This window comes from Helianthus annuus, chromosome 15, assembly GCF_002127325.2.
Source record: "Helianthus annuus cultivar XRQ/B chromosome 15, HanXRQr2.0-SUNRISE, whole genome shotgun sequence".
In the NCBI taxonomy this organism is placed as follows: domain Eukaryota; kingdom Viridiplantae; phylum Streptophyta; class Magnoliopsida; order Asterales; family Asteraceae; genus Helianthus; species Helianthus annuus.
The window spans coordinates 169,938,788-169,953,948 of NC_035447.2; the positions used below are offsets into that span (position 1 = coordinate 169,938,788).

Sequence of the window (15,161 nt, forward strand, 5' to 3'; positions counted from 1 at the left end):
CTCTGACGTGAACCACTACACATGATTGTTTATAACTGTGTTAAAAGAGTTAAAATCGGTTTAGTTTTTACTAAACGTGTCACGTATATGATGGTCAGTCAATGACATATTAAGTGACATGTTCTAACGTTGAACGGATTATTTGAAAAATAGCTTATACAACTCATTGTTTGCCAAAACTATACCTACAAGGTTAGGCAGAATAACAGATCTTTTTATAATGTTAGAACGGGCTTTAACAAACATAAGTTCGATTTTTATAATGTTAGAACGGGCTTTAACAAACATAAGTTCGAGTCGAAACGGGTCAGGTTGTATAGCAGTTCAACTCTAGCCAAAACCACCTGTAGTTCAACTATACATTTATTTATTCAGAGTTCAAACAAGCAACAAGACTAAAACACTTGTATAACTAAAAAAAGGCTATAAACAGCTGAGCCTGCAGGATATAAAACTAACTTCCACACACTAACACACCCCCAGCCACTCAACCACCTCTCTATGTCCTAACTGCCTGTTGCTCCTTCACCTTCTCTTCATGCAACCTGCTTTCAACATCTTCCTCACCTTTCATCAAGAACTTATCCACCTGTGCCGCCGCCTGCCGCCCTTCCGAGATGGCCCACACCACCAACGACTGCCCTCTGCGACAATCACCCGCCGCAAATACGCCTTCCACATTCGTCGAGAACCGCCCGTACTCCGCCTTCACATTTGATCTCCCGTCTTTCTCCAACCCTAGTTTGTCCAGTATCGTCTGTCGACAAAAAATAAAACCATTAAGCAAGTGCCCCGTTTAACCGATATCACTACACCATAAAATCGACAATACTAACCGATTCTGGACCGAGGAAGCCCATGGCTAACAAAACGAGGTCAGCTTCTAGAACCTCTTCGGAACCCTCAATCTCCTTGAACTGGAAGCGTCCGGTCTCGTCCTTCTCCCATTTAACCCGCACCACCTCGACACCTTTCACTGACCCGTTGTCATCACTAATAAACCTTTTAGTCAACACTTCATACGACCTCGGGTCTTTCCCGAACTTCATAGCCGCTTCCTGGTGTCCATAATCCACACGGAATACACGAGGCCACTGCACGCCAAAACAAAATAAGAGACCGTAGACTACATATACATACGTCTTAAAATTTACAGTTACGACAGTAGTTTATATACGATAGTCGATAGATATAGATACGAACCTGTGGCCAAGGGTTGCCAGGAGCTCGGGTTTGTGGTGGCTGGGGAAGAAGCTCAAGATTTACAACACTGGTGCAACCATGTCGTATAGACGTCCCGATACAATCCGTACCGGTGTCACCTCCACCGATTACAATTACCTTTTTACCCTTTGCGGATATATAGTTACCGTCCTCGAGATTGCTATCCAACAAGCTTTTAGTATTTGCATGAAGAAACTCCATAGCGAAATGTACTCCGGATAGCTCTCGTCCGGGAACCGGAAGGTCCCTGTAACGTAATTTAAAGTATTTTTCATGCACCCGTAAATAAATAATGGAGTGACGTTCACGGATGGTCCCTGTGGTTTACCATAATTTTGGATTTGGTTCCTAGCTTTCCAAAAGTACACAAATGGTCCTTGTGGTTTGCACTTCGCACTTTATAACGCATTTAGGCCCCCAGTGTTTTCCAAAAGTACATGGATGGTCCATGTGGTTTGCACTTTGTTTCACATTGAGTCCCTAACTTGAACATGCTAAAACCTTTAGATTTGTTGGTTGGGGACAAAATATGTTACAAAGTGCATACCAAAGGGACCATTTGTGTACTTTGGAAAGCTAGGGACCAAATCCAAAATTTTACAGGGACCATCTGTGTAACTTACTCTAAGTAATAAACCGAATTTAAGAATTTGATGAACATACCTAGGCTTTGTGGACCCTACGGCTAAAATAACGGCATCGTTGTCTTCACGGAGCTGCTCGATTGAATACGACGGGTCGGTTCCTACATTGGCATTGACCACAAAATTTACACCTTCCTTGGCCATAAGGTCAACCCGTCTTTGAACAACATCGATTTTGTCTGTTTTCATGTTAGGAACCCCATACATCATGAGTCCACCGATTCGGTCAGCACGCTCGAACACAGTCACCGTATGGCCCGCCCTGTTGAGTTGATCAGCTGCAGCCAAACCAGCAGGCCCACTTCCAACTATAGCTACCTTTTTCCTGTTGTAAAATCAAAGTCAGAAAACAGAAACATTAAGACAAAGTCAACACAGAAAGTCAAAACATACCCGGTTCTTTCAAGGGGCGGTCGGGGCACCATCCATCCTTCCTCAAAGGCTTTGTCGATAATCGCGCACTCGATGCTTTTAATCGAGACTGGATTTTCGATAATACCGAGCACACAAGAACCTTCACATGGAGCAGGGCAGACCCGGCCCGTAAACTCCGGGAAGTTGTTCGTCTCGAGAAGCCGATCCAAAGCCTCACGCCATCGGTTTTGATACACCAACTCGTTGAATTCCGGAATTTTGTTGCCAAGAGGACATCCGGAGTTCTCCTGCATAAATATAACAAAAATGTAAATAAAACAACAAAAACGCAGAAATGATCGTAAAGCTGTTTTATACCTGGTGACAAAAGGGTGTACCACAGTCCATGCACCGTGCGGATTGAGTTTTTATAAGCGGGCCGGGTTTAGTCTCGACCATAACTTCATTATAATCGCTGATGCGAACAGCCGGGTCCCGGTACGCCACACCCTCACGCTCATATGCAACAAAGCCACGGTGTTTGACCGCATCCTCAACCCGAGATGGTCTGGTTGCGGGTGCGGCCGGTTGAACCGCTTTAACCGTTTCCTTGACTTTATTGACCGACTCGCTCGTTGACTTAGCTGCCAGCTTTTTAAGTTCTTCAAAAGCATCTTTCTCGTTCAACTCCTCTTCCTCTCGGATATTCGCTTCTTCAGCAGCCTTTTTGGCGGTTTCGGTTTCTTTCATCGTAGCGAGAATCCGCTTATAATCTCTCGGGAAAACTTTGATAAACTTCGGCAAAAGATTGTCGAAGTCAGCAAGTACTTCCTTCGCCAGCTGGCTGTTTGTGTACCGTTGGTGTTGCTGAATCATCATTCTCAAAGTCATAATATCGTCTTCCTCTTCCACCTTATCAAGATCGACGAGCTCCGAGTTACATCTTGACCGGAACTTCGAGTCAACATCGAGAACATACGCGATTCCACCGCTCATCCCAGCAGCAAAGTTCCTGCCGGATTTGCCCAGTATGACTACGGTCCCACCCGTCATATATTCACACCCGTGATCGCCAACACCTTCCACCACCGTTTTAGCCCCAGAGTTTCTAACGCAAAATCGTTCCGCCGCCATCCCGTTAAAATAAGCCTCCCCGCTAGTTGCACCGTAAAGAGCCACGTTCCCGATCACGATGTTTTCTTTCGGGTCGAACCCGCTTCCTTTTGGCGGATAAACAACAATCTTGCCACCTGACAACCCTTTCCCGACGTAATCATTGCTGTCACCTTCAAGCTCGAGCAGGATTCCCGGGCAAAGAAAGGCCCCGATACTCTGGCCCGCACTTCCGTTAAGTTTGATATGAATCGTATCAGCCGGGAGTCCCGCCGCGTGGTAACGTTTCGTTACTTCATGGCTAAGCATCGTGCCTACAGCACGGTTCACGTTGCAAATCGGTGATTCGATGTACACGGGTAGACCCTTTTCTACAGCGGGCTTTGCGAGCTCTATCAACTTTTGGTCAAGAGCCATGTCTAACCCATGATCCTGTTTTTGTACACAAGTCTGGGCGGCATCGGGGCGGATGTCGGCGGCTGGTTGAAGTAACAACGACAGATCGATGTTTTTTAATTTCTCGTTGTTTTTTGTTAACTCTTTATCGACTTCAAGCATATCCGCACGTCCGACCATTTCATTAACGGTTCGGAAACCCATATCCGCCATGATTTCCCGCATTTCCTCCGCTAACATGAAGAAGAAATTGATCACATGTTCCGGTTCACCCGCAAACTTCTCACGAAGAACAGGATCTTGGGTGGCTATCCCGACAGGACATGTGTTTTTGTGACACTTTCTCATCATGATGCAGCCAAGCGTAATAAGTGGGGCCGTACTGAAACCGAACTCCTCAGCTCCGAGAAGAGCGGCAATGGCTACGTCTCGCCCGGTTTTCAGCTGACCATCAGTCTGTAAAACAGTTCGACCACGAAGGTCGTTTGCAACTAGGGTTTGATGTGTCTCGGCCAGACCAAGCTCCCATGGGAGCCCAGCACTCTTGATCCCGGTCCACCGGGAAGCACCGGTTCCACCGTCATGACCCGAGATCAAGACATGGTCCGCGTGACCCTTGACCACACCGCTTGCAATCACTCCCACACCAGCTTCAGAAACCAACTTCACACTTACTCGAGCAGACGGGTTTGCATTCTACAATAACATAATACACAGTCGTAAAACATTCTTATCATCATTAACTTGTACAAAATTCAAAATGAGTAAAATGTCATTTTCGTCCCCGAGGTTTGGCCAGTTTTGCGGCTTTCGTTCATAGGTTTGTTTTTCCGCATCTGGATCCAAAAGGTTTGAAATCTTACCATTTTCATCTGGCTCGTTAACTCACTCCCTGACTCCATTTTTCTCGGTTATGTCAGGGGTATTTTCATCCTTTCTATTAACTTAAAGGCCAATTCGGTATTTTTCAAGGGTTTCCGGTCTTTTTACATAAAGTGAAAAAAGACTGAATTGCCCTTTAACAAAAAAAGACGAAAATACCCTTGAATTAACGAAGAAAAATGGATGGGAGTTAGCGAGCCGGATGAAAATGACAAAATTTCAAACCTTTTGGATCCATATGCGGAAAAAAAAAAACCTTTGGACGAAAGTCGAAAAACTGGCCAAACCTCAGGGACGAAAATGACATTTTACTCAATTCAAAATCTACTATAGTTATTACCTTTAGATCATGAATCAACTGCGCAAGATCTTCGATCGAATAAATATCATGATGTGGCGGGGGGCTAATTAATCCGACCCCGGCTGTGGAGTTTCTCGTGACAGCGATGTCTCCGATAACTTTGTGACCCGGAAGTTCACCGCCTTCACCAGGCTTTGCTCCCTACGACAAATAAACAAAACTAAAAGCAAGTAAAATAACCATCGATATACCAAACAACAATTCGGGCTTATTTAACCTCACCAAATGCCAAGTGTGTGTAATCACTTAACGACGCAAAGTCACCATCATCTGTCCATTAACATAAATTCATAAACAAGAGGAACGTTTGTTTGTTCCAACTAGAATATGACGGGGCTAATCGTAACATGAGTTAACTAACGGGGGAGACGCTGTTTTAGATCATAGGGTTATGAAAATATACCTGAGCCATTTTTATCTGCAGTTCATCGGCATTTGTAAGGTAATAACTAGAAACCCCGAACCGTCCACTAGCAACCTGCTTGATCGCGCTCCGTTTCGGATTCATTGATCCATCTGGAAGCGGTACCAAACGAGATGGATTTTCACCTCCCTCACCTACACAAATAATTGGGTCAGTTCCGGTTTTGATTTATTATCAAACGGGTCAAATCGAGATTGACTTTTGAGGTGAATACCTGTGTTAGATTTGCCCCCTATTTTGTTCATCGCAATGGCAAGGGTAGTGTGAGCCTCCAACGATATCGACCCGTAACTCATGGCACCAGTACAGAACCGTTTCACGATTTCACTAGCGGGTTCAACCTCTTCCAAAGGAACCTTAACGCTCCCCTCTTTAAACTTCAAAAGCCCACGAAGATTACAAGTTTTATTCAACTCATGTATGCGCTTTGAATACTCTTTATACGCAGCAACGCTGTTACCCCTAGCAGCTTCTTGCAGTTTCGCAATAGCAAGCGGGTCGTTCAAATGAACCTCACCGCCTTTCCTCCAATGGTAATCACCCGGGTTCGGTAACGCAACGGCTTCCGCACTGTTTGGCGGAAACGCGCGTGTCGGAAACCCTAGATCATGCAAATTAAGAGCGTCACCGGCAAGTGCTTCGAATGTGGCTCCTTCAACCCTACTAGGAGTGCCGGAAAAGCATCGTTCCATTACTTCTGACGATAACCCGACCGCTTCGAAGATTTGCGCGCCTTTATACGATGCCAAAGTTGATATTCCCATTTTAGCGAGAACTTTTTGCATACCGTAGTGACTTGCTTTGTAATACTTTTTAACTAACTCCTCTTTTGAGTGGAACTCGCCGTTTGATTTTGGCGGGATTTTACCGTCGACTTGTAGCCTCCAAATGGCTTCAACTGCTAAATAAGGACAAATGGCATCAACGCCAAATCCTACGAGTGTACAGAAGTGGTGTACTTCACGTGGCTCGGCAGATTCAACCATTAACGCAACCCTGGTTCGTTCAAGCTTTTTAACCAAATGATGGTGGACCGCACCAACTGCCAAGAGGGAGCTTACTGCCACTCGCTTTGATGAAAAGGCTGAACAAAACAAACACAAATACTTAACAATATAACACATGTTAAACCCATATGTACGTGTGAACTATAGAGGTGGCAGTTTTAGCCCATTTGCTAATAACGGGTCAAACAAATAATCAACTTAAAACGGAACACGTCAAATGGGTTAAACGGGTCAAAATCGCCAAAGGTGATTTTTAACGCATGAAACTTCTATAATTGCTTAATAAAAAATTCAGATCATTATTAAAATAATATAGTTTTCTAATCGTAGTAACTCATTGATGATAAAGATGCCTTAAAACTCGCAAACCATCAGATGTGTGTTAATCTGATCCGACCTGTTTTGACCCGCACTAAAAAGTTACACATTTGATCAAAACCGATTTTGACCCATTTCCCAACCGGCCCAAATAGAAGGGCTAGAACGGAACGCGTCAAATGGGTTAAACGGGTCAAAAGTCGCCAAAAGTGATTTTTAATGCATGAAACCATCAAAATTGCCTAATTAATAATTAATATTTCAGATCATATTGAAATGCTACAGTTTTCTAATTAATCGTATCGACTCACTGATGATTTGATTTATTTCTAAAGATGCCATAAAATGGGCAAACAGGTAGAAGATGTGTGTTAGTCCGATGCAACCCGTTTTGACCAGCACTAAAAAAGTACACATTTGACCATAACTTGTTTTGATCCATTACCCCACCCGCACAACCATTTTAACCCGCACTAAAAAAAACACATTTGACAAAAACTCGTTTTGACACATGATCTAACCCGCCAAACCGGCCCAAATACAAGGAGTGAATAAGATCATCTCAAACGGTTTACCTCTGTCAGAAAGCACCAATGTAGTATAGCCCTCCTTGATAGCATCATGCGCCTGAGAACAAATTCTATCTAGGGTTTCCTCCAAACCCTTGCGTCCGAGTTCTTTAGGGTACGTTATATCGAGAACTTTGCTTCTCCATCCTCTGTAATTCATGTTCTTAATCGACTCCATCTCTTCAATAGACAAAAGGGGGCCTTTTAATGAAAGCCGACGGCATTGTTCTTCGGTTGTCTCTGTAAGATCACCTTCCGGGCCCACCATGCATTCCATCGAAGTTACGATCTTTTCCCGTATAGGATCAATCGGTGGGTTTGTTACTTGTGCAAACATCTGTTTGAAATACTCGAACGTTAGCTTCTCTCGGTTAGACATCACGGCCAATGGAGCATCGTTTCCCATTGATCCAAGGGCCTCGACACCATCTGTAGCCATTGGTAGTAAAAGCATCTCCAATGATTCGACAGTATAACTGCATGGTCAATATGTCAATACACCAAAAATCAAAATTTAATAACATCTAATGAGTAAATGGTCATTTCATCCGTCAGGTTTGGCTATTTTTGTGACTTTCATCCAAAGGTTTGTTTTTTTTTTTTCATCTGGGTCCTCGTGGTTTCAAAATCTTGCCATTTCGTCCCTAAGGTTTGGCAATTTATCGCGACTTTTGTCCCTCAAGGTTTGTTTTTTTTGCATCTGGGTCCTCGTGGTTTCATAATCTTGCCATTTCGTCCCTAAGGTTTGTTTTTTATGCATCTGGGTCCTCGTGGTTTTCATAATCTTGCCATTTCGTCCCTAAGGTTTGTTTTTTTTGCATCTGGGTCCTCGTGGTTTCATAATCTTGCCATTTCGTCCCTAAGGTTTGGCAATTTATCACGACTTTTGTCCCTCAAGGTTTGGCCCTCAAGGACGAAAATGACAAGATTTTGAAACCACGATGACCCAGACGCGAAAAAACAAACCTTCGGATGAAAGTCACAAAAGTGGCCAAACCTCAAGGACGAAAATGGCAATTTACTCAAAAAAAAAAATAATTTCTAAAACCACAAGAGATTCGTACCCAAAAGCCTTTAACGGAGCCAAGAGTCCCTGGATACCCATATCAACATCCGCTGCAGATGCCTAAGAATATAAAGTTTCCGAAAGTCAATATCATTGTGACTTGAAGTCGTTAACAAATTTTTTTATTTTCAAAAAATAGAGGCCTACCTTTGGCACGCCAGCGATGGGAGGGTGGGCCCGAGCGGATTTACTAACAGAGTCAACAATTTGTTTAAGTTCTATCTTTTGATTTTCAAGCCACTTGCCATACGGTCTTGCTAACGAATATTGTTGCTTTAAAGCTTCATCATCTACAACTATATGTTTCTCAAAGTCAACAAGAAGCATCATTCCCGGGTTAAGTCTACCTTTCCTAGACACGTCTTCCGGTGGAATATCAACAACTCCGACTTCACTAGCCATAACAACGCGTCCACTGTGAGTAACATAGAACCGACCTGGGCGGAGCCCGTTTCGGTCCAGTGTGGCTCCGAGGTACCGACCATCGGTAACTGCACATTGACTTTAAAGTTAAGCACAAATTAAACATTTTAGTTCAAACGGTGAAAGTAAACGCATACATGAAACTAGAGCGGGCCCATCCCATGGCTCCATTAAAGCCGAGCAGTATTCATATAACGCCTTCCGTTGAGGATCCATATTCTTGTCGTTTTGCCACGCTTCGGGGATCATCATCATAATAGCCTCAGGAAGACTTCTACCGGCTCGCACTAAAAGCTCCAAAACACCATCAAAAGCACCTGAAAAATAAAAATAAATAAAAATTTAATCATATAAGCATCACATTAAATTGAGAGTAAAGTACCCGGATGGTCCCTCTGGTTTACCAAAACTTTGGATTTGTTCCCTAGCTTTCCAAAAGTACACAGATGGTCCCTGTGGTTTGCACTTTGTAATGCTAATGCATTTAGCCCCAACCTACAAAGCTAAAGGTTTTGGCAAGTCCAAGTTAGGGACTAAATGTGTTACAAAGTGCAAACCCCAGGGACCATCCATGTACTTTTGGAAAAAAAACTAGCGCAAAGTGCATTTAGCCCCAACCAACAAAGCTAAAGGTTTTGGCAAGTCCAAGTTAGGGACTAAATGTGTTACAGAGTGCAAACCACAGGGACCATCCATGTACTTTTGGAAAAAAACTAGTGCAAAGTGCATTTAGCCCCAACCAACAAAGCTAAAGGTTTTGACAAGTCCAAGTTAGGGACTAAATGTGTTACAAAGTGCAAACCACAGGGACCATCCATGTACTTTTGGAAAAGAGTAAACTGCCATTTTGGTCCCTGAGGTTTGGTCACTTTTGCCACTTTAGTCCAAAACTCAAACTTTTTGCATCTGGGTCCCTGTGGTTTCAGTTTTATTGCCATTTTGGTCCAAAAATGAAATCAGGTCATATTTGTCTTATAAAATCCTGCAATTTTGTCATTTTCCTCAGCAGCAAATCAGGTCATATTTGTCTTATAAAATATGGTATTTATTTATAAAAAAAGAAATGATCATTTTGCCTCTACGAAAAAGGACAAAATAGCAGGATTTTATAAGACAAATATGACCTGATTTCATTTTTGGACCAAAATGGCAATAAAACTGAAACCACAGGGACCAGATGCAAAAAGTTTGAGTTTTGGACTAAAGTGGCAAAAGTGACCAAACCACAGGGACCAAAATGGTAGTTTACTCTTTGGAAAAAAAAAACTAGTGATTAAATGCATATACAAAGTGCAAATCACTGGGACCATCCGTGTACTTTTGAAAAGCTAGGGACCAAATCCAAAATTTTGGTAAACTACAGGAACCATCCGTGTACTTAACTCTTTTATTAAAGAGGTGGAAACTTTTATAAAAATTACACACCTGAATCTGACGAGCTGGCATCTACAATGGGAAGAAGTTTCTTCATCTCATTCTTTGAGAGGCCAAGCTCCTTACACTTTAAAAGACCTTCGCGTGCCCTCATCCTGAATAACGAACCATACAGTAGCCGTATATATATGTATATATAAAGATAGATATGCATAAATGTAAGTAGAGAGCTTACCAGTTAACATTGCCTCTAAGCGTGTTAATTTCACCATTATGGCCGAGAACACGCATCGGCTGAGCGCGATCCCAGCTAGGAAAAGTGTTTGTTGAAAATCGCGAATGAATCTGCACAAATTACAAAAAAAAGCCGACAATCTTAACCCATAATATAAGTCAAAACAGTGGTCAAAGTTTGCATTAAAGTCCACTTTAGGGGTGTAATGTAAACAAGCCCAGAGGCTCGAGAGCTACTCGTGATCGGCTCAGTTAAAAGCTCGAACGAGCCGAGCCTTAACGAGCCCGAGCCCGAGCTCGAGCCTGAAATAGAGATCGTTTTGTTATCGAGCCCGAGCTCGAGCCTAAAGTACAAAGCTTGTTTAGGCTCGCGAGCCTAAACGAGCCCATACAAAAGTTTAATTTTTAAATATATAATATATTAATAATGATGATAACACTGATGAGCAGAGCTAGAGCCGAGCTTTGGCTCGTTTAAGCGATGTTGAAGTGAGCTCGAGCCGAGCTTTTAGCTCGTTTAAGGTTGTTCTCAAAATAGTTCGAGCCGAGCTCGAGCTCAAAGCAGTAGGCTCGAACCGAGCCGAGCTCGAGCTCGAGCTTCATAAAAACCTAACGAGCCGAGCTCAAGCCTGGTCGAGCTCGAGCCTGGTCGAGCTCGGGCTCGGCCCGGCTCATTTACACCCCTAGTCCACTTAAATGTCGAAGAAGCCTACTGAACATATCTTCAAGAAGTGAGCAAAGCACCGCATCAAGTTTTTTTTTTTTTGTAAACATGATGTACATCTTAATGCCAACTCACCACTGAAACATCCAATCCTCAACATTTGCATCTCTCTCCCGTTAACCGGTTGATCCAATGCTGTTGTTAAGTATGAAGTCAGCAGACAAAGAATCAAGTTTATGAAGAAAATGTTTACCAGGGCCATGTAGCTCGTAAACCTTTCGTTCCCAAGATCCGCATGATAATATTCCTTCAACTGGTTCGGTTTCAACTGACCTTTATATACAACAGTTCTGCGTAAAAAGATATTATATTTAGTGACCCGTAATAGTCTAGGAATGTTCAAAAGCTCGCGTCTTGCTAGAAACAAGCCCATCAATCAAACGAGCCGAGCCCGAGCCCAACATACCTGGGCTCAGCTAGGCTTGTTTACAGCCCCACGTCATATGTATAAATATTAAAAAGAGTAAAATGCCATTTTCGTCCTTGAGGTTTGGCCAGTTTGGCGACTTTCGTCCAAAGGTTTGTTTTTCCGCATTTGTATCCGAAAGGTTTGAAATCTTGCCATTTTCATCCAGCTCGTTAAGTCCATCCATTTTTCTCCGTTAAGGCAGGGGTATTTTTGTCTTTTTTGTTAACTTAAGGGTATTTCCGTCATCTTTTGAATACTTGTACGTTATGCTAAAGTACATAAAGTGAAAAAGACCGAACTGCCCTTTAAGTTAACAAAAAAGACGAAAATACCCGTGCCTTAACAGAGAAAAATGGATGGAGTTAACAAGCCAGGCGAAAATGGCAAGATTTCAAACCTTTTGGATCCAGATGCAAAAAAAACAAACTTTTGGACGAAAATCGCAAAGCTGGCCAAACCTAAGGGACGAAAATGACATTTTACTCTATTAAAACTATAATCAATATTCTTAAGGAAAACGAACCTAGAAGACAAAGAACATATGTAGAAGTCCCGGACCCCACCATGTTGAAGGTTTAATGCAGCGCGGATGGCTACCATTGAAACCCTCCTTAGTATGTACATCTGTAAATACCAATTAATAATTAATAAATAAGATAAACATAAACCCATAAAAAAGGTAAATTTAAAAAGAAAAACAGAAAAATAACATATATGATATACCTGCTGTTCAAAGTCGGCTTTTGACCTAGACGTGGGCGTGAGAAATACTTGTTCGATAATGGGTTCGGTTTGCAGAGCGGATTTACCCAAACCAGTATTATCTGTCGGGACAGTACGCCAGCCGAGAACCGTGTGACCAAGTGACTCAGCCACCTGGAAATAAGATCGGATTAACTTTTAAATTAAATCCAACCTAAATGACCCAAGATCAAGAAACATTTTATTTAGCATCATAGTTGTTATTGGCGAATAGCGAACAATAGCGACAGGCTACCTATATGCTTACGTAGCGATAGCGACGAAATAGTGCCTGATATTTCATGTTTAGCGATAAAGGGGTAGAAAAATAAAAACAATATTTAACACACCGATTATGTACAAAAGTGCTAAAAATCCGCTAAAATAGCTAAAAGAAGCTATCACTAATAATCTAAATTAGAGATTAAAAGAAGAGTTAACTACTGTTTTCGTCCCTGTGGTTTGTCAAAAATCACTATTTCAGTCCATTAGTTTAAAAATTGTGATTTCAGTCCCTGTGGTTTCACTTTCGTAACCATTTCAATCCATTATTCTGTTAAGTACATGGACTAAAATGGTTACGAGGTGAACTGAAATGGTTACGAAAGTGAAACCACAGGGACTGAAATCGCAATTTTTAAACTAATAGACTGAAATAGTGATTTTTGACAAACACAGGGACGAAAACAATAATTAACTCTTAAAAAATAAAAATTCTGCTATTTGTCGCTACCAACTATATAGCAACACATGACTGCCTCGCTACGTTGTTCCCTATAGCGCCCGCTATATCACTATTAACAACTATATTTAGCATTTAAAATATTAATATTAAATCGTTCAACATTGAGATACCTTTGTAAACACGATCTTGCTTTGATCCCTTCGAGTTTCGGAAGTAGGCAAGAAGAACATGCCGACTGCATATTCACCGGGTGGTGGTAGCTCAAACCCGTGATCTTTTGCTACCTGGTTTCGCAAAGTAGCCGAGTAAGATCACTATATCAGTAAATTAGAACCAATAACTTAATCATAATTTTGATTAACCCGTTAAAACTAAATCAAATAATATTTAATAACATGTGATTCTAACATGCTCTGTTTCGTACATGCACCTGAATATGATATAATATCATAGTTATCAAACAAAAAAAATAATTTAAAAATATACACATGCAAGTAACTTAAAAATATTATTTTTAAAATATGACTTTTATACCCTTCTCTTTCTCTTTCCAATCCAAACTCTCATATAATCTGTTTCTAAATTTTTTTTATTTTATAATTTTGGGGTCAAAATATTCATCATGTTGATTAAGCCATTAAAACCAAATCAAACAAATGAACAATAATTAATAACATGTGATTCTCACATACTCTGTTTCTAATTTTTATAATTTCAGTCATAATTAATGGCTACGGTGAAACCTTTTTGAACCCACTGACGAAAAAACAAAATCTTTTGGACTAAACTGGCAAAATGCCCAAACCACATGTAGACTAAAATCGCATTTAACTCTTTAATTAATTAATATTAATATATATTAATTAATATTAATATATATTAATTAATATTAATATATATTAATTAATATATATCAAAACAAATTTTCCTAAATTACAATTCACAACAAAAATGCATGCATGTAATGTATAGATATACATATAAATATACCTCCTTGTAGAAATCATGTGGAAGTCCAACAAGAATACCAGCACCGTCACCGGTATTCGTCTCGCACCCACACGCACCCCGATGTGACATACGAACCAACATCTCAATCGCATCAGTCACCTAAAACCAAACCCAACAACAACCAATCAAAATAAAGCCCCAACAAAACCCCTCCGTAACAACCAACCAACACAAATAATTAAACAAATACAAAACCCCAACATCAACATGCAAATAAAACCGACACATACCGTTTTCCGGTTACTTTCACCGGATAATTCCGCAACAAACCCGACCCCACATGCATCCTTATCAAAAACCGGATCATAAAGCCCCAACGGCTTCTCCGGCACTAACGACAAATTCGACCGAATCACAAACACTCCACGTTTCGGGTCAACCCGTTTCCAACGAACCGTCTCATAACCCGACCCGGACCCGAACACTTTCTTCCCTAACAAACTCGACTGTTTCACACCCGACCCAACCCTGACCCGGGAAAACCCGTTTAACAAACGGGTAGAATTAGAAACCGGGTTAGTCAAATTCGGGTCGGGTCGGGGATGAACGGTGGTATTAAACGCCACCGACATTATCGGGTGCGGGTAATATTATCAAAAGGTTCGTTTGATCGAAAGATAAAGGGGTTTTGAAAGTGGGTATTATGAATTATCAGATCTGGATAATATTATGTGTTGTGTAATTATGTGAAAATGATATTATTATGTTTTGTTGGGGGATTTTGTGAGGATAAAATGAGAAGAAAAAACAAGACAGGCGATGTATGCGGCTGCGGATATACACAACACAGAGGGGATGCACTCACAAGATAGATACAAGATAGAGATAGAGAGAGAAAGTAGTGAGAGAGGGGGGTTTTCTCGTCATTGACGAGGTGTGTGGTGAGTTGAATTTATAGAGAGAAAGGGGATGGGGAACCAGCTCATCTTCTCACCTTGTTGGGAGTGGGGCCAGCTTAGTGGATAATTTTTTTCTTTAAGAATAAAGGGTATGGAGAGTCTCATCCTCAAGAGAATGGGCCGTTACGTCAGCGCCACGTAGACTTGGTTTGAAGGGGATGGACCTAGAGGGTGGGGGATGAACCCCTCTATATATATATATGTATGTATAGATGTGTGTGTTAGGAGAGAGGCACGACTACACCGGCTGTGGGAGCCGAAGTTGCCGGGCCGGACATGAGGGGGGGTGTGGGGGACCGGCGC

General features: G+C 41.8%; 1 protein-coding gene across 2 annotated transcripts; it reads right to left on the reverse strand.

The window, feature by feature from the left end:
• Positions 1-234: 234 nt before the first annotated feature.
• LOC110912724 (glutamate synthase 1 [NADH], chloroplastic) lies at positions 235-14,836 on the reverse strand. 2 transcript variants are annotated; one of them, XM_022157523.2, is made up of 21 exons: positions 14,190-14,836; positions 13,939-14,058; positions 13,119-13,232; positions 12,246-12,398; positions 12,046-12,146; positions 11,307-11,403; positions 10,391-10,500; positions 10,207-10,310; positions 8,919-9,098; positions 8,506-8,849; positions 8,357-8,418; positions 7,299-7,768; positions 5,613-6,482; positions 5,378-5,532; positions 4,954-5,115; positions 2,601-4,427; positions 2,262-2,530; positions 1,888-2,193; positions 1,204-1,471; positions 837-1,094; positions 235-757 (listed from the first exon to the last, which is right to left on the reverse strand). In XM_022157523.2, the coding sequence occupies exons 1-21, from the start codon at positions 14,529-14,531 to the stop codon at positions 500-502; spliced, it is 6,570 nt and encodes a 2,189-aa protein (XP_022013215.1). In that variant the 5' UTR covers positions 14,532-14,836; the 3' UTR covers positions 235-499. The 2 variants fall into 2 exon arrangements, with proteins under 2 accessions (XP_022013215.1, XP_022013216.1); XM_022157524.2 differs by lacking the exons at positions 12,046-12,146; positions 12,246-12,398; positions 13,119-13,232; positions 13,939-14,058; positions 14,190-14,836 and adding an exon at positions 11,189-11,248 and having other exon boundaries at positions 11,329-11,403.
• Between the last annotated feature and the right edge of the window lie 325 nt (positions 14,837-15,161).